This window comes from Salmo salar, chromosome 23, assembly GCF_965601325.2.
Source record: "Salmo salar chromosome 23, fSalSal1, whole genome shotgun sequence".
Taxonomy (NCBI): domain Eukaryota; kingdom Metazoa; phylum Chordata; class Actinopteri; order Salmoniformes; family Salmonidae; genus Salmo; species Salmo salar.
In genome coordinates this window covers 29971011-29990799 of record NC_138313.1, presented here as the reverse complement: position 1 = coordinate 29990799, position 19789 = coordinate 29971011, and the positions used below count along the sequence as shown (strand labels likewise).

The following is a 19789-nucleotide window of genomic DNA, read 5'->3' as shown; positions in this document are numbered from 1 at the left end:
GACAACAGTTGCAATTAGGGGTGACAGTGGCAAGCAGATTCCCTTGGTCTTTGGCTTCCCTCTTATAAAAAGAGGACATTTCCCAGATGTATACAAACACATTCTCACAAGTGATACACATGAATACACACACATACCCTTAATGTCAGTGAGCTGGATTGCTGTCTAATCTCTGGGGAAGGCAGTGTGTGTCTCTGTTGGTCTCAGTGATTTTGTCCCAGCTTTATGTGGGCATGCTGCCTAACTCAGAGCTTAGGCAGAGCTTTCTGAAAACGTCCATATTTCACTGTTTCACAGCACCCTACTTACTGTCCAGGGGCCAAATGAGCTAATTCCATTAGAGGGCCTTTAAAGCCTGTCCACAGCTGTGTGGGTGGGAGTGGTAAATGGGATCCATGTCACATCGGCCTATAACTCACTCCCAGCTACTCTACACAGAAGGCTGGATATGAGAGGGGGAGAGAAAGAGAGAGGGGGAGGGAGAGAGAGAATACATTATCTCAGCTTTTCGCTTTGGGCAGGCCACCGGTTGCTGACGTCTTTAACGTCAGCTCATACTCTTCCTCTCTCTCTCTCTCTCTCTCTCTCTCTCTCTCTCTCTCTCTTTCCATTGCCCCCGCCAGCATCCGGACAATAAGTCTTAAGAGGGAAGGAAAGAAAAATGCAACACCATAGCAGCATCTGCATATCCACTGGCCCCTGGTGATATCAGTTGTCTAGCGACTGGATCATTCTTCTCTGTGCAGTATCATAGTTCTGTGTTCGTTCAGTTGTGTCACTGATGATTTCCACAGCATGAGCCCTGCACATCTGCAAAAGCTTCTGATCATTGTGTTCTCACAAACTGTAGAGTGACTCTGTTAGGGATGTAATGGGCGCCCTCTTTTTTCACACACTGTCTAATTTCCTTCTCTACCCCCCCCCCCCCCCCCCCCTTCGCCCCCCTCTCTCTCCACCCCTCTCTCCACCCCTCTCTCCTATCCCTCTCTCTTAGGTTGATAAAGTATGTGGGCCTCTCACAGACACTCCGTCAGTGACAAGCATACGTTCCACCCTGAAGGTCATGACCTCTGTGAGTACCTCCCCGACCTCGATGGCGATGACATCATCCCCAGCTGAGGTCACACTGGACCACTTGTCGCATACCAGGAGGTGAGAGAGAGAGGCGGCCATAGTGTCTGGTCAGCTGCCTTAGAGTGGTTGGTGTTGTAGCTGGTTGGCATGCTGTGTTCAACTCTGTCCCCCAACATGTATTTGCACATTGCAGTATGAGTTACTTATAAGCACACTTTGCCACATATATTTTTTGTCAAACAAGCTTTCTTTATCATTATGTTTCATTACATTTTGAAGTTCTGTCTTCCCTCTCCTTCGCATTGACTTGTGTTTGCTTTGCATTGGATCCCTGCTACTCCCACACCATCTCTCTGATCCTCTCTCCTCCTCCTCTCCCTGACCATGATCACATCCTCCCAGGTCCTTTCCTCTGAAACCATCTAAGAATAATAAGCCTAGGAGTCTGAAAAAGATCTCTAGGTAAGCATGAAGCCCAGCATCTCCCCCTCGCTCGTTAATGTGGCCATCTGGCATGGAGTACAGGGGTTGACCACCAGCGACACGTTATGTCACCTTAATAAATATACATACAGTGCCTTCAGAAAGTATTCACACCCCTTGACTTTTTCCACATTGTGCTGTGTTACAACCTGAATTTAAAATGGATTCAATTGTTTTTTTCTACACACAATACCCCATAATGATAGGGCAAAAATTGTTTTTTTTACATTTTAGAAAATGTATTACAAATACAAAATGGAAATATCACATTTACGTAAGTATTCAGACCCTTTATTCAGTACTTTGATGAAACACCTTTAGCAGCGATTACATCCTTGAGTCTTCTTGGGTACAAGCTTGGCACACCTGTATTTGGGGAGTTTCTCCCATTCTTCTCTGCAGATCCTCTCAAGCTCTGTCAGGTTGGATGGGGAGCGTCGCTGCACAGCTATTTTCAGGTCTCTCCAGAGATGTTCAATCGGGTTCAAGTCCGGGCTCTGGCTGAGCCACTGAAAGGACATTAAGAGACTTGTCCCGAAGCCACTCCTGCATTGTCTTGGCTGTATACTTAGGCTCGTTGTCCTGTTGGAAAGTGAACCTTCGCCACAATCTGAGGTGCTGAGTGCTCTCGAGCAGGTTTTCATCAAGGATCTCCCTGTACTTTGTTCCGTTCATCTTTCCCTCGATCCTGACTAGTCTCCCAGTCCTTGCCGCTGAAAAACACAGCAAGATGCTATGGGATGTTTTTCAGCGGCAAGGCCAAAGAGTTCAATATTGGTTTCACCAGACCAGAGAGTCTTATTTCTCATGATCTGTGAATCCTTTAGGTGCCTTTTGACAAACTCCAAGTGGGCAGTCATGTGCCTTTTTACTGAGGAGTGGCTCCCGTCTGGCCACTCTACCATAAATGCTTGATTGGTGGAGTGCTGCAGCAATGGTTGTCCTTCTGGAAGGTTCTTCCATCTCCACAGAGGAACTCTAGAGCTCTGTCAGAGTGACCATCAGGTTCTTGGTCACCTCCCTGACCAAGGCCCTTCTCCCCCGATTGCTCAGTTTGACCGGGCGACCAGCTCTAGGAAGTATCTTGGTGGTTCCAAACTTCTTCCATTTAAGAGTGATGGATGCCACTGTGTTCTTGGGGACCTTCAATGCTGCAGAATTGTTTTGGTATCCTTCTCCAGATCTGTGCCTCGACACACACCTGTCTTGGAGCTCTACGGATAATTCCTTCGGCCTCATGGCTTAGTTTTTGCTCTGACATGCACTGTCAACTGTGGGACCTTATATAGACAAATAATGTCTAATCAATTGATTTTACCATAGGTGGACTCCAATCAAGTTGTTGAAACATCTCGAGGATGATCAATGGAAACAGGATGCACCTGAGCTGAATTTCAAGTCTCATAGCAAAGGGTCAGAATACTTATGTAAATAAGGTATTTCTGTTTTTGGGGGGTTTATAATTTGCAAAATTTTCTAAAAACCAGTTTTCGCTTCGTCATTATGGGGTATTGTGTGTAGATTGCAGCACTCCACCAATCGGGCCATGGTAGAGTGGCCAGACAGAAGCCACTCCTCAGTAAAAGGCACTTGACAGCCCGCTTGGAGTTTTCCAAAAGTCATCTAAAGGACTCTCAGACCATGAGAAACAAGATTCTCTGGAATGATGAAACCAAGATTGAACTCTTTGACCTGAATGCCAAGCGTCACGACTGGAGGAAACCTGGCATCATTCCTACAGTGAAGCATGGTGGTGGCAGCATCATGCTGTGGCGTCACTCCCCCCTTCAACCTGACAGAGCTTGAGAGGATCTGCAGAGAAGAATGGGATAAACTCCCCAAATACAGGTGTGCCAAGCTTGTAGCCTCATATCCAAGAAGACTCGAGACTGTAATCGCTGCCAAAGGTGCTTCAACAAAGTACTGAGGAAAGAGTCTGAATTTGTATCTAAATGTGATATTTCAGTTGTTTTTTTATTATAAATGTGCAAAGAAATCTAAAAACCTGTTTTGCTTTGGGGTATTGTTTTTCATTATGGGGTATTGTGTGTAGATTGAGGGGGGAAAAATAATTGAATCAATTTTAGAATAAGACTGTAACTGAGGATGTATCAACAACATTGTAGTTACTCCACAATACTAACATAAATGACAGAGTGAAAAGAAGGAAGCCTATACAGAATAAAAATATGTCGAAACATGCATCCTGTTTGCATTAAAGTAAAGTAAAACTGCAAAAAAATGTAGCAAATAAATGTACTTTTTGTTCTGAACACAAAGTGTTATATTTGTGGCAAATCCAACACATCAAATTTATTTATATAGCCCTTCTTACATCAGCTGATATCTCAAAGTGCTGTACAGAAACCCAGCTTAAAACCCAAAACAGCAAGTAATGCAGGTGTAGAAGCACGGTGGCTAGGAAAAACTCCCTAGAAAGGCTAAAACCTAGGAAGAAACCTAGAGAGGAACCAGGCTATGAGGGGTGGCCAGTCCTCTTCTGGCTGTGCCGGGTGGAGATTATAACAGAACATAGCCAAGATGTTCAAATGTTCATAAATGACCAGCATGGTCAAATAATAATAAACACAGTAGTTGTCGAGGGTGCAACAAGTCAGCACCTCAAGAGTAAATGTCAGTTGGCTTTTCATAGCTGATCATTGAGAGTATCTCTACCACTCCTGCTGTCTCTAGAGAGTTGAAAACAGCAGGTCTGGGACAGGTAGCACGTCCGGTGAACAGGTCAGGGTTCCATAGCCGCAGGCAAAACAGTTAAAACTGGAGCAGCAGCATGGCCAGGTGAACTGGGGACAGCAAGGAGTCATCATGCCAGGTAGTCCTGAGGCATGGTCCTAGGGCTCAGGTCCTCCGAGAGAGATAAAGAAAGAGAGAAAGAGAGAGAGAGAGAATTAGAGAGAGCATACTTAAATTCACACAGGACACCGGATAAGACAGTAAAAATACTCCAGATATAACAGACTGACCCTAGCCCCTCGACACATAAACTACTGCAGCATAAATACTGGAGGCTGAGACAGGAGGGGTCAGGAGACACTGTGGCCCCATCCGATGATACCTCCGGACAGGGCCAAACAGGCAGGATATAACCCCACCCACTTTGCCAAAGCACAGCCCACACCACTAAAGAGATATCTTCAACCATCAACTTACCATCCTGAGACAAGGCCGAGTATAGCCCACAAAGATCTCCGCCACGGCACAACCCAAGGGGGGGCGCCAACCCAGACAGGAAGACCACGTCAGTAACTCAACCCACTCAAGTGACGCACCCCTCCTAGGGACGGCATGGAAGAACACCAGTAAGCCAGTGACTCAGCCCCTGTAATAGGGTTAGAGGCAGAGAATCCCAGTGGAGAGAGGGGAACCAGCCAGGCAGAGACAGCAAGGGCGGTTCGTTGCCCCAGAGCCTTTCCGTTCACCTTCACACTCCTGGGCCAGAATACACTCAATCATAGGACCTACTGAAGAGATGAGTCTTCAGTAAAGACTTAAAGTTTGAGACCGAGTCTGCGTCTCTAACATGGGTAGGCAGACCATTCCATAAAAATGGAGCTCTATAGGAGAAAGCCCTGCCTCCAGCTGTTTGCTTAGAAATTCTAGGGACAATTAGGAGGCCTGAGTCTTGTGACCGTAGCGTACGTGTAGGTATGTACGGCAGGACCAAATCGGAAAGATAGGTAGGAGCAAGCCCATGTAATGCTTTGTAGGTTAGCAGTAAAACCTTGAAATCAGCCTTTGCCTTAACAGGAAGCCAGTGTAGGGAGGCTAGCACTGGAGTAATATGATAAAAATGTTGGTTCTAGTCAGGATTGTAGCAGCCGTATTTAGCACTAACTAGGGTTTATTTAGTGGTAGCCGGAAAGTAGAGCATTGCAGTAGTCCAACCTAGAAGTAACAAAAGCATGGATTAATTTTTCTGCATCATTTTTGGACAGAAGGTTTCTGATTTTTGCAATGTTACGTAGATGGAAAAAAGCTGTCCTTGAAACAGTCTTGATATGTTCTTCAAAAGAGAGATCAGGGTCCAGAGTAACGCCGAGGTTCTTCACAGTTTTATTTGAGACGACTGTACAACCATCAAGATTAATTGTCAGATTCAACATAAGATCTCTTTGTTTCTTGGGACCTAGAACAAGCGTCTCTGTTTTGTCCGAGTTTAAAAATAGAATGTTTGCAGCCATCCATTTCCTTATGTCATCACTGAGACCACTTCATATTTTAAAGCATGGTGATGGCTGCATCATGTTATGGGTATGCTTGCCATCGGCAAGGACAAGGACATTTTTTTTGAATAAAAATAAACAGAATAGAGCTAAGCACAGGCAAAATCCTTGGGAAAACTTGGTTCAGTCTGCTTTCCAACATTCACTGGGAGACAAATTCACCTTTCAGCAGGACAATTACCTAAAACATAAGGCCAAATATGCACTGGAGTTGCTTACCAAGATGACATTGAATATTCCTGAGTGACCTAGTTACAGTTTTGACTTAAATCGGCTTTAACCTCTATGGGCTAGGTGGGACGCTTCAAGCTAGCATATAATGTCACATAAACCCAAACCACAGCTAAATGCAGCACTAACCTTTGATGATCTTCATCAGATGACAACCCTAGGACATTATGTTATACAATACATGCATGTTTTGTTCAATCAAGTTCATATTTATATCAAAAACCAGCTTTTTACATTAGCATGTGACTAGCATGTGACTAGCATTCCCACCGAACACTGCCGGTGAATTTACTAAATTACTCACGATAAACGTTCACAAAAAACATAACAATTATTTTAAGAATTATAGATACAGAACTCCTCTATGCACTCGCTATGTCCGATTTTAAAATAGCTTTTCGGTGAAAGCACATTTTGCAATATTCTCAGTAGATAGCCCGGCATCACAGGGCTAGCTATTTAGACACCCAGCAAGTTTAGCATTCACCAAAGTCAGATTTACTATAAGAAAAATGTTATTACCTTTGCTGTCTTCGTCAGAATGCACTCCCAGGACTTCTACTTCAATAACAAATGTTGGTTTGGTCCCAAATAATCCATTGTTATATCCAAATAGCGGCGTTTTGTTCGTACGTTCAAGACACTATCCGAAAGGGTAAAGAAGGGTTACGAGCACGGCGCATTTCGTGACAAGAAATTTCTAAATATTCCATTACCGTACTTCGAAGCATGTCAACCGCTGTTTAAAATCAATTTTTATGCCATTTTTCTCGTAAAAAAGCGATAATATTCCGACCGGGAAATAGTTTTTTATTACAAAGAGAGTGAAAGTAAAAGCATGCTATCCCCTCACGCACGAGCCTCAGTCTAATGGCCCTCTGATAGAGCACTTGCCAAACGCGCTAATGTGTTTCAGCCTGGGGATGGAATTACATCGTTCAGCTTTTTCCCGCCTTCTTAGAGCCCATGGGAGCCATAGGAAGTGTCACGTCATGCCAGAGATCCCCTGTATTTGTTAGAGATGATCAAGGAGGGCAAGAAATGGTCAGACAGGCCACTTCCTGTAAGGAATCTTCTCAGGTTTTGGCCTGCCAAATGAGTTCTGTTATACTCACAGACACCATTCAAACAGTTTTAGAAACTTTAGGGTGTTTTCTATCCAAAGCCAATAATTATATGCATATTCTAGTTACTGGGCAGGAGTAGTAACCAGATTAAATCGGGTACGTTTTTTATCCGGCCGTGCAAATACTGCCCCCTAGCTCCAACAGGTTAAAGTCTATGGTAAGACTTGGAAATGGCTGTCTAGAAATGATCAACAACGAGCTTGAATAATTTTTTAAAGAATAATAGGCAAATATTTTACAATCCAGGTATGCAAAGCTCTTAGAGACTTAACCAGAAAAACTCAAAGCTGTAATTGCTGCCAAAGGTGATTCTAACATGTATTGACTCAGGGGTGGGAAACTTATCTAATCAAGTTATATTAGTGTTTTTTTTTTTACTTTGACATTACATAGTATTTTGTGTATATTGTTGACAAACAAAATTACAATGAAATCAATTTTATTCCCCCTTTGTAACACAACAAAATGTTGAAAAAGTCAAGGGCTGTGAATACTTTCTGAAGGCACCTCAATGAATATACATTCGATTCCATGATATTGTGGTTATGATCAGCACCCCCCACCCTCTCTCGTTCTTCCCTCTTCTCTCTCTCTCTCCCTCTTCCTCGCTTTCTCCTCTACTTCAGAGAGTTTATGGGCTATATCCAACGCTACAGGTCCTTCTTCTCTGCCTTGCCAGAGATGCTTTGTGAGAGTGAGATGGTGGTGGATGACTTCACCTGCTGGAGCGGGGAGGATGTGGTGGAGAGGTAGGAATGGACCCTTTCTATTGGTCTACATCTGTGTCTGTCACACTTAATTGAATTTAAAAAAAAACGATATTGTGTTATTGACAGTACTTTTGTTTATGTGTAACTCTGTGTTGTTTTTGTCACACTGCTTTACTTTATCTTGGCCAGGTCACAGCTGTAAATGAGAACTTGTTCTCAATTGGCCTACCTGGTTAAATAAAGGTGAAATAAAAAAGAAATAAATAATGGGCTTAGCCTTTCTGTTACATTCTCTATACAGGTCTTATTGCCCATTAAAAGAGAGAGGTACTTTTGAATCTTTAAAATGTGATCTCAATACACATTAAGGCAAGTCACATTTTTTTTTCTATCCCATTAAGAGAAGTTCAAGTAGTTGATGCTAACATAAAAACATTCAACCAGGTTAAAAAGCAATCAGATATCCTGGTCAAGCCCTTATTGACATCTGAGGGCATGGATTCTGGTTTGAGGACCTAGAAGTGTCCACAAATGTCTGGTGTAAGAGGTTTCAAACCAGCGAGGGTGCATGGGGATAATGAGTTAAACCAGGGGGCCTGTAGACATTTGGATGCCATGGATATTGGGAGCATGGCCCTAGACCTTTGAAGTATAGTGTGTTCATTCCTAAAATTCTAGAGGCCATTCTAATGAAAATTACATTGGAAACTTTGGAGAAGCACCTTCCTAAAAACACACATGTAGAAACAAGCGTTCAAGCACACCCAGGCACGGACGCACACAGACAGACAGACAGACAGACAGACAGACAGACAGACAGACAGACAGACAGACAGACAGACAGACAGACAGACAGACAGACAGACAGACAGACAGACAGACAGACAGACAGACAGACAGACAGACAGACAGACAGACAGACAGACAGACAGACAGACAGACAGACAGACAGACAGTGCCACATATTCTGCCACTCTGTCCTATAATAACGTTGGTCGTCCTGGTTACTGTTGAGTCGGATAAAAAGCCCATACAGCACGGACCACAGTGTAAACAGTTTGGTGTACTCATCTGACCTCCCATTCTGACCAGCTCTCCTTGATTGTTTTGGGCTGGTCCCCCCCTCTGGCCCTGGTACAGAACAGCTTCCCCTCCTCTGTTGTGGAGTAGGCAGAGAGACCCCATTCACCTAGGACTCCTGGGCTGGAACTGTGCTCCCCCACTATCACATTTAGGCCTCTGTTTTGTCCCCCTTTCAGCCAATTCAACTTTTTTCTATCCTTGCTGAATTCACTGGCCATGAAGGGGTGTTGGAGCCAGCGGAGAGTGTTTTTTTGAATCGCTTTGGGCTGGGAGTGCTGGTGGGGGTTGGTGTGGTCTCCCCTAAAGAACCACGGAAACCACGTTTTGTATAATACCAATAGCATTCAATCCACTCCAGTATTGTGTGTGCTAATTTGTTTCTTTAGTGGTTGTCTATAACTAATACTGTATCAACACACATAGGCCCTCCCACCGGATGTCGATTTAAAGCAGCCCCCTGCACCTCTCTGATTCAGAGGGGTTGGTTAAAATGCGGAAGACACATTTCAGTTGAATGCATTCAGTTGTACAACTGTCTAGGTATTCCCCTTTCCTTCCCTATGGGAGGCCAGCTCCCCTCAGCCCACTCCAAGCTCTTCTCTATCCTGGTACTCCAATGGTGGAACCAGCTTCCCCCTGAGGCTAGGACAGGAAAGACCCTGCCTATCTACCGAAAGCACCCGAAACCCTACCTCTTTAAAGAGTATGTTAAATAATCCCCCTCCTCACCTCGACCCCCCCCCCCAACTTTCCTGAATCATCACTTGTACTTGACCCCCCCCCCCCCCCCCCCCCCTGCTGATAACTACTTTATTGGGGAAAAGTGTACTTACTATGCCTGTGATGTGTGGTTGCCCCATCTAGCTATCTTAAGATGAATGCACTAACTAAGTCACTGGCTAAATGATTCAAATGTAAACAGCAGGCTTGGGCTCGATTCAGTTAAAATTCCAGTCAATTCAGGAAGTTAACCAACATTCCAATTCTCTTCAATGCTTTTCAATTAGGAAAATGTGGAATTGCAATTTGGTTTACTTTCTGAATTGACTGGAAATTAAATGGATTGACCCCAACCCTGATCAACAGACATCCACATGGATGTATATAGAATGTGCACTTTCTCATAGGAGAATAGAATGGGGGATATATTTTGATAGAATGGTTGAATAAGTAGATCTTATCTGAACCAACATCCATGAAGCAGAAGCACCATTAATAAAATATTATTAAGTTTCTATGACAGTGGGTCATTAGACATGAGAAATGCACGTCTGGAACATTTGTGTCCGTCTGAGCTTTGCCATGTTGGTTTGTTGTTGGCTAGGGAGAGACGGAGGGGGTTCACTGGGGCTCCTGAAGGCCCCAGGCCTGGTGGCCATTCAGGCTTTGTGAACCTTGCAGAAGAGCCGAGGGGGGCCTCCTCCTCCCCTCCTAATGTACCTGCGCCCCCCCCCCCCCCCCCCCCCCAGGGACCACTGAGAGAAGGGTCTGTTCTCTGGCCCTCTGGGGCTGCAGCCTGGAGCCACTTACTGACAAATGCCTTAGCTTGTGTGGTTGCTTATGTGTTACCAGAAAAAGAAAAGTATCTTTCCTGACACAGTTCTGACATTGTCTCTGTATTAAATTTGATTTAACTAGGCAAGTCAGTTAAGAACAAATTCTTATTTACAATGACGGCCTACCCCGGCCAAATCCGGACAACGCTGGGCCAATTGTGCGCCACACTATGGGACTCCCATTCACAGCCAGATGTGATACAGCCTGGATTCAAACCAGGGGCTGTAGTGACACCTCTTGCACTGAGATGCAGTGCCTTAGACCGCTGCACCACTCAGGAGCCCCATTAGGTGTTCTTATAGATTGGTTTAACCCTCTCATGGTATGTAGGCAGGCATCATATATCACTTAACCAGAGTTCTCTGCATCTAAGAGTCAAAACAATAATTGCAAGGCTTTAAATTCAAGCATCACATGAGTTTGGATAGGTGCCGTGAATAACCTCTTCTCATACTGTACTACTGCTGTCTCTGCTACCCACCCCACATTATGGAGAAACACTGCCACCTAGAGGATGCATCTAAATCAAATCAAATTTTATTGGTCACATACACGTGTTTAGCAGATGTTATTGCGGGTATAGCGAAATGCTTGTGCTTATAGTTCCGACAGTGCAGCAACATCTAACAAGTAATATCTAACAATTTCACAACAAATACCTAATACACAGAAATCTAAGTAAAGGAATGGAATTAAGAATATATAAATATATGAACGAGCAATGTCAGAGCGGCATAGACTAAGATACAGTAGATAGTATAGAATACAGTATATACATAAGAGATGAGTAATGCAAGATATGTAAACATTATTAAAGTGGCCAATGATGTCAAGTCTGTGTATGTAGGCAGCAGCCTCTCTGTGCTAGGGGTGGCTATTTAACAGTGATGGCCTTGAGATAGAAGCTGTTTTTCAGACTCTCGGTCCCAGCTTTGATGCACCTGTACTGACCTCGCCTTCTGGATGATAACGGGGTGAACAGGCAGTGGCTCGGGTGGCTGTTGTCCTTGATGATCTTTTTGGCATTCCTGTGACATTGGGTGCTGTAGGTGTCCTGGAGTGCAGGTAGTTTTTCCAAGATGGAAAAACTACATTGTTTGTCGTTCTCCCGTGTAAATTTTGTATTTTTAGTCTTTTTTGTATATATTGCAATATATTTTCAATGTCTTTTTCCATTTTTTTATTAAATATACCTTCCGGCAATCCGCCTCACCCAATGTGATACGGATCTGCTATTTTTAGACCTTATAGCCAGAACCTCCATCAGAAACTAGCCATCAGAAGTTAACCAGCTAATTAGCTACTAGCTTTTTAGTCATTGTTAGCCACTGCTAGCAGCCTTTACCTTTAGCACAGACACCAGATGCTTTTAGCCTGGATAATACTTGCCAGCCTGCCAGTCTGCACAGCGCGTTATCAACCCTGAGCATATCGGACTATTTTTCTCCACTACAACACCGGATTCCTGCCGTAAGCCCTGGACCATTGCTCCTGATCATCGCAGCTAGCTAGCTGCCACCGAGTTGCCCAGCCCCGAAGCTAGCCATGAGCCAGGCCGATCTCCCGGCCTGCTCAGTGGACCCTATGATCACTCGGCTACACAGCTGATGCCTCCCGGACTCTTCACTAACACGACTAGAATCCACTACACCACCAGATTCTTGCCATAAGCTCTGGACCTTTGCATCGGATCATCGCTGCTAGCTAGCTGCTATCGAGTGGCTATAGTGGCTAACACCCTTGTCCCGAAGCTAGCACCAGTTAGCCGTGAGCCAGGCGCATCTCCCGGCTAGCAAACAAAATTACTCCAGCTACAATACCTCTTTTGCCAGCTGGCCTGGACCTTTTGTCAACACGGAGCCCCGCCGTTCCATCACGACTGGTCTGCCGACATAATCCCATCCGTTGTGCCCTCAACCGGCCTTTGCCGGACGTCGGAGCAGACACTTCTACTAGCTCCAGCCTGCTAACTTTTTTTGAACGTCGTGTCTCCCGCTTGCTAGCGTAGTAACGACTACCTAGCGGCTTCCCTGTTTCATCTATTGCTGTTCACTGGACCCTATGATCACTTGGCTACATAGCTGATGCCTGCTGGACTGTTCATTAATCACGGTACTCCAGTTTGTTTATTTTGTTTATCTGTCGGCCCCAGCCTCGAACTCAGGCCCTGTGTGTAGTTAACTGACCCTTTCTGCCCATTCATCCCCATTTTACCTGTTGTTGTTGTCTTAGCTGATTAGCTGTTGTTGTCTTACCCGTTATTGTCTTAGCTAGCCCTCCCAATCAGCACCCGTGATTGCTTTATGCCTCGCTTTATGTCTCTCTCTAATGTCAATATGCCTTGTATACTGTTGTTTAGGATAGTTATAATTGTTTTAGTTCACTGCGGAGCCCTCTTTTGTCCCACCTCCTACACATGCGGTGACCTCACCCAGCATAACTAATGCGTCCAGAGATGCAAACTCTCTTATCGTCACTCAATGCCTAGGTTTACCTCCACTGTACCCGCACCCTACCATACCCCTGTCTGTATATTATGCCCTGAATCTATCCTACCACGCCCAGAAATCTGCTCCTTTTATTCTCTGTCCCCAAAGCACTAGACGACCAGTTTTGATAGCCTTTAGCCATACCCTCATCCAGGCCCTGCTTGTCCCCAGGCGCTCTCATTTGTTGACTTCTGTAACCGTAAAAGCCTTGGTTTCATGCATGTTAACATCAGAAGCCTCCTCCCTAAGTTTGTTTTACTCACTGCTTTAGCACACTCCGCCAACCCTGATGTCCTTGCCGTGTATAAATCCTGTCTTAGGTAGGCCACCAAAACTTCTGAGATTTCCATCCCCAACTACAACATTTTCCGTCAAGATAGAACTACTAAAGGGGAGGAGTTGCAATTTACTGCAGAGATAGCCTGCAAAGTTCTGTCATACTTTCCAGGTCTATGCTCAAACAGTTCGAGCTACTAATTTTAAGAAATAAATCTCTCCAGAAATAAGTCTCTCACTGTTGCTGCCTGTTATCGACCCCCCTCAGCTCCCAGCTGTGCCTTGGACACCATATGTGAATTGATTGCCCCCCATCTATCTTCAGAGTTTGTTTTGTTAGATGACCTAAACTGGGATATGCTTAACACCCAGGCAGTCCTACAATCTAAGCTAGATGCCCTCAATCTCACACAAATTATCAAGAAACCCACCAGGTACAACCCTAAATCCGTAAACATGGGCACCCTCATAGATATTATCCTGACCAACTTGCCCTTCAAATACACCTCTGCTGTTTTCAATCAGGATCTCAGCGATCACTGCCTCATTGACTGCATCCGCTATGGGTCCGCAGTCAAACAACCACCTCTCATCACTGTCAAACGCTCCCTAAAACACTTCTGCGAGCAGGCCTTTCTAATCGACCTAGCCCGGGTATCCTGGAAGGATATTGACCTCATCCCGTCAGTAGAGGATGCCTGGTCGTTCTTTAAAGTAATTTCCTCGCCATCTTAAAAAATGTAGAACTAAGAACAGATATAGCCCTATGTTCTCTCCAGGCCTGACTGCTCTCGACCAGCACAAAAACATCCTGTGGCGGACTGCACTAGCATTGAATAGTCCCCGCGACATGCAACTTTTCAGGGAAGTCAGGAACCAATACACGCAGTCAGTTAGGAAAGCAAAGGCTAGCTTTTTCAAACAGAAATTTGCATCCTGACTGGAACGAACTACAAAAATCTCTGAAACTGGAAACACTTATCTCCCTCACTAGCTTTAAGCACCAGCTGTCAGAGCAGCTCACAGATTACTGCAGCTGTACATAGCCCATCTATAATCTAGCCCAAACAACTACCGCTTCCCCTACTGTATTTATTTATTTATTTATTTTGATTCTTTGCACCCCATTATTTCTATTTCTTCCACTGAAAATCTACCATTCCAGTGTTTTACTTGCTATATTGTATGTACTTCGTCACCATGGCCTTTTTTTTGCCTTTACCTCCCTTATCTCACCTCATTTGCTCACATTGTATATAGACTTATTTTTCTACTGTATTATTTACTGTATGTTTGTTTTACTCCATGTGTAATTCTGTGTTGTTGTATGTGTCAAACTGCATTGCTTTATCTTGGCCAGGTCGCTATTGTAAATGAGAACTTGTTCTTAACTTGCCTACCTGGTCTAATAAAGGTGAACTAAAACATTTAAAAAATCCTGTAGCTCTAACTCCAAAAGGTTTTGGAACACTGTAAAGTCAATGGAGAATAAGAACACCTCCTCCCAGTTGCCCACTGCACTGAGGCTAGGAAACACTGTCACCACTGATAAATCCACGAAAATTGAGAATTTCAATAAGCATTTCTCTACGGCTGGCCATGCTTTCCTCCTGGCTACCCCAACCCCGGTCAACAGCTCTGCACCCCCCGTAGCTACTTGCCCAAGCCTCCCCAGCTTCTTCTTCACCTAAATCCAGATAGCAGATGTTCTGAAAGAGCTGCAAAACCTGGACCCGTACACATCAGCTGGGCTAGACAATCTGGACCCTGTCTTTCTAAAATGATCCGCCGCCATTGTTGCAACCCCTATTACTTGTCTGTTCAAACTCTCTTTCGTATCCTCCAAGATCCCTAAAGATTGGAAAGCTGCTGCGGTCATCCCCCTCTTCAAAGGGGGTGACACTCTAGACCCAAACTGTTAAGACCTATATCCATCTTGCCCTGCCTTTCAAAAGTCTTCGAAAGCCAAGTTAACAAACAGATCACTGACCATTTCGAATCCCACTATACCTTCTCCGCTGTGCAATCCGGTTTCCGAGCTGGTCACGGGTGCACCTCAGCCACGCTCAAGGTACTAAACGATATCATAACCGCCATCGATAAAAGACAGTACTGTGCAGCCGTCTTCATCGGACCAGCCAAGGCTTTCGACTCTGTCAATCACCGTTTTCTTATCGCCAGACTCAACAGCCTTGGTTTCTCAAATGACTGACTCACCTGGTTCACCAACTACTTCTCAGACAGAGTTCAGTGTGTCAAATCGGAGGGCCTGTTGTCCGGACCTCTGGAATTCTCTATGGGGGTACCACTCTTTTCTCTGTATATATCAACGATGTCGCTCTTGCTGCGGGTGATTCCCTGATCCACCTCTACGCAAACGACACCATTCTGTATACATCTGGCCCCTCTTTGGACACTGTGTTATTAACAAACCTCCAAACGAGCTTCAATGCCATACAACACTCCTTCCGTGGCCGTCAATTGCTCTTAAACGCTAGTAAAACTAAATGCATGCTTTTCAACCAATCGCTGCCCGTACCCGCCCACCCGACTAACATCACTACTCTGGACGGTTCTGACTTAGAATATGTGGACAACTACAAATACCTACGTGTCTGGCTAGACTGTAATCTCTCCTTCCAGACTCATATTAAACATCTCCAATCCAAAATGAAATCTATAATCGGCTTCCTATTTCGCAACAACGCCTCCTTCACTCACATTGCTAAACATACCCTCGTAAAACTGACTATCCTACCGATCCTCGACTTCGGTGATGTCATTTACAAAATAGCCTCCAACACTCTACTCAGCAAACTGGATGCAGTCTATCACAGTGCCGTCCGTTTTGTCACCAAAGCCCCATATACCACCCACCACTGCAACCTGTATGCTATCGTCGGCTGACCCTTGCTACATATTCGTCGCCAGACCCACTGGCTCCAGTTCACCTATAAGTCTTTGCTAGTTAAAGCTCCACCTTATCTCAGCTCACTGGTCACCATAACAACACCCACCCGTAGCACGCGCTCCAGAAGGTATATCTCACTGGTCATCCCCAAAGCCAACACCCCCTTTGGCTGCCTTTCCTTCCAGTTCTCTGCTGCCAATGACTGGAACGAATTGCAAAAATCGCTGAAGTTGGAGACTTATATCTCCCTCACTAACTTTAAGCATCAGCTATCTGAGCAGCTACCGATCGCTGCAGCTGTACACAGCGCAGCTGTACACAGCCCATCTGTAAATAGCCCATCCAATCTACCTACCTCATCCCCATATTGTTTTTATTTACCTTTTTGCTCTTTTGCATACCAGTATTTCTACTTGCACATCATCATCTGCACATCTATCACTCCAGTGTTAATTTGCTAAATTGTAATTACTTCGCTACTATGACCTATTTATTGCCTTACCTCCTCACGCCATTTGCACACACTGTATATAGACTTTTTCTATTGTGTTATTGACTGTACGTTTGTTTATTCCATGTGTAACTCTGTTGTTGTTTGTGTCGCACTGCTTTGCTTTATTTTGGCCAGGTCGCAGTTGTAAATGAGAACTTGTTCTCAACTGGCCTACCTGGTTAAATAAAGGTGAAATAAAAAAATAAGTTTGCCCCCTGTGATGCGTTGTGCAGACCGCACCACCCTCTGGAGAGCCCTGCGGTTGTGGGTGGTGCAGTTGCCATACCAGGCGGTGATACAGTCCGACAGGATGCTCTCAATTGTGCATCTGTAAAAGTTTGAGGGTTTTAGGTGCCAAGCCAAATTTCTTCAGCCTCCTCAGGTTGAAGAGGCGCTGTTGCGTCTTCTTCACCACACTGTCTGTGTGGGTGGACCATTTCAGTTCGTTTGTCATATGTACGCCGAGGAACTTAAAACATTCCACTTTCTCCACTGCTGTCCCATCGATGTGGATAGGGGGTGCTTCCTCTGCTGTTTCCTGAAGTCCACGATCATCTCCTTTGTTTTGTTGACATTGAGTGAGAAGTTATTTTCCTGACACCACACTCCCAGAGCCCTCACTTCCTCCCTGTAGGCAGTTTCGTTGTTGTTGGTAATTAAGCCTACTACTGTTATGTCGTCTGCAAACTAAATGATTGAGTTGGAGGCATGCATGGCCACGCAGCCATGGGTGAACAGGGAGTACAGGAGGGGGCTGAGCACGCACCCTTGTGGGGCTCCAGTGTTGAGGATCAGTGAAGTGGAGGTGTTTTTTCCTACCTTCCCATCAGGAAGTCCAGGACCCAATTGCACAGGGCGGGGTTCAGTCCCAGGGCCTCAAGCTTAATGATGAGTTTGGAGGGTACTATGGTGTTGAATGCTGAGCTATAGTCAATGAACAGCATTCTTACAGTACATAGGTATTCCTCTTGTCCAGATGGGATAGGGCAGTGTGCAGTGTGATGGCGATTGTATTGTCTGTGGACCTATTGGGGCGGTAAGCAAGTTGAAGTGAGTCTAGGGTGGCAGGTAAGGTGGAGGTGAGATGATCCTTGACTAGTCTAACAAAGTACTTCATGATGACAGAAGTGAGTGCTACGGGGTGATAGTCATTTAGTTCAGTTACCTTTGCATTCTTAGGTACAGGAACAATGGTGGCCATCTTGAAAGCATGTGGGGACAGCAGACTGGAATAGGGAGAGATTATATATGTCCGTAAACACACCAGCCAGCTGGTGTGCGCATGCTCTGAGGACGCAGCTAGGGATGCCGTCTGGGCCGGCAGCCCTGCAAGGGTTAACACATTTAAATGTCTTACTCACGTTGGCCACGGAGAGGGAGAGCCCACAATCCTTGGTAGCTGGCACTGTGTTATCCTCAAAGCGGGCAAAGAACGTGTTTAGCTTGTCCGCGACGTGGCTGGTTTTCCTTTTGTAGTCTGTGATTGTCTGTAGACCCTGCCACATACGTCTCTTGTCTCAGCCGTTGAAATGCGACTACACTTTGTCTCTATACTGACGTTTTGCCTATTTGATTGCCTTGCGGAGGGAATGATTACTCTGTTTGTATTCTGCCATATTCCCAGTCACCTTGCCATGGTTAAATGCGTTGGTTCGCGCTTTCAGTTTTGCGCGAATGCTGCCATCTTTCCACGGTTTCTGGTGAGGGTAGGTTTTAATAGTCAGAGTGGTTACAACATCTCCTATACACTTCTTGATAAACTCAGTGACCGTCTCAGTGTATACGTCAATATTATTCTCGGAAGCTACCTGGAACATATCCCAGTCTGCGTGATGAAAATAGTTTTGAAGCGTGGATTCTGATTGGTCAGACCAGCGTTGAATAGTCCTTAGCACGGGTACTTCCTGTTTCAATTTCTGCCTATAGGAAGGGAGGAGCAAAATGGAGTCATGGTCAGATTTGCCGAAAGGAGGGCAGGGGAGGGCCTTGTATGCATCCCAGAAGTTGGAGTAACAATGGTTGAGTGTTTTTCCAGCGCGAGCACTACAGTCGATATGCTGACAGAATTTAGGTAGCCTTTTCCTCAAATTTGCTTTGTTAAAATCCCCAGCTACAATAAATGCAGCCTCAGGATATATGGTTTCCAGTTTGCATAAAGTCCATTGAAGTTCCTTGAGGGCTGTCGTGGTATCGGCTTGAGGGGGGATATACACGGCTGTGACAATAATCAAAGAGAATCCTCTTGGGAGATAATACGGTCTGCATTTGATTGTGAGGTATTCTAGGTCCGGTGAACAAAAGGACTTGAGTTCCTGTATGTTCTTGCAAATACACCATGAGTCATTAATCATGAAACATACACCCCCGCCCTTCTTCCCGGAGAGATGTTTATTCCTGTCGGCGCAATGAACTGAGAATCCAGATGGCTGGACCGAGTCCGACAGTATATCCCGAGAGAACCATGTTTCTGTGAAACAGAGTATGTTACAATCCCTGATGTCTCTCTGGAAATAAACCCTTGCCCTGATCTCATCAACCTTGTTATCCAGGGACTGAACATTAGTGAGTAATATACTCGGAAGCAGTGGGTGGTGTGCGCGCCTCCTAAGTCTGACTAGAAGACTGCTCCGAATTCCTCTTCTCCGCCAGCATTGTTTTGGAGCGGCCTCTGGAATCAGTTCAATTGCCCTGGGTGGTGCGAACAAAGGATCCGCTTCGGGAAAGTCGTATTTCTGGGCATAATGCTGGTAGTGCTGGTGAGTTACAGCTGCTCTGATATCCAATAGTTCTTCCCGGCTGTATGTAATAACACATAACATTTTCTGGGTTAACAATGTAAGCAATAATACATAAGATAACAAAATACTGCAAAGTTTCCTAAGAACTAGAAGCGAGGCAGCCTTCTCTGTCGGCTCCATCTTGAACCATCTTGTATCCATGTGAAAAAAGACCAAACATTCCTTCAGGACAACATCTATTACACCAAACTTTCCCATACTGTATTGTTACGCAGTTGCACTATGGATAAAACCAAAGAAACATTGTGTGCATCCACAGGTATTTTCTCTACAGAGGTCTTCCTCTAGGACTCCCATATTAATATCTGACATT

General features: G+C 45.0%; 1 protein-coding gene across 1 annotated transcript in view; it reads left to right on the top strand.

The window, feature by feature from the left end:
• The window catches only part of LOC106584350 (glypican-5), a 146474-nt gene that overhangs the window by 45238 nt on the left and 81447 nt on the right, over positions 1-19789 (top strand). The window contains exons 4-6 of the mRNA XM_014169563.3: positions 995-1152; positions 1477-1536; positions 7786-7908. Of these exons, the coding sequence (XP_014025038.3) occupies positions 995-1152; positions 1477-1536; positions 7786-7908 (341 nt within the window). The remainder of the gene's footprint in view (positions 1-994; positions 1153-1476; positions 1537-7785; positions 7909-19789) is intronic.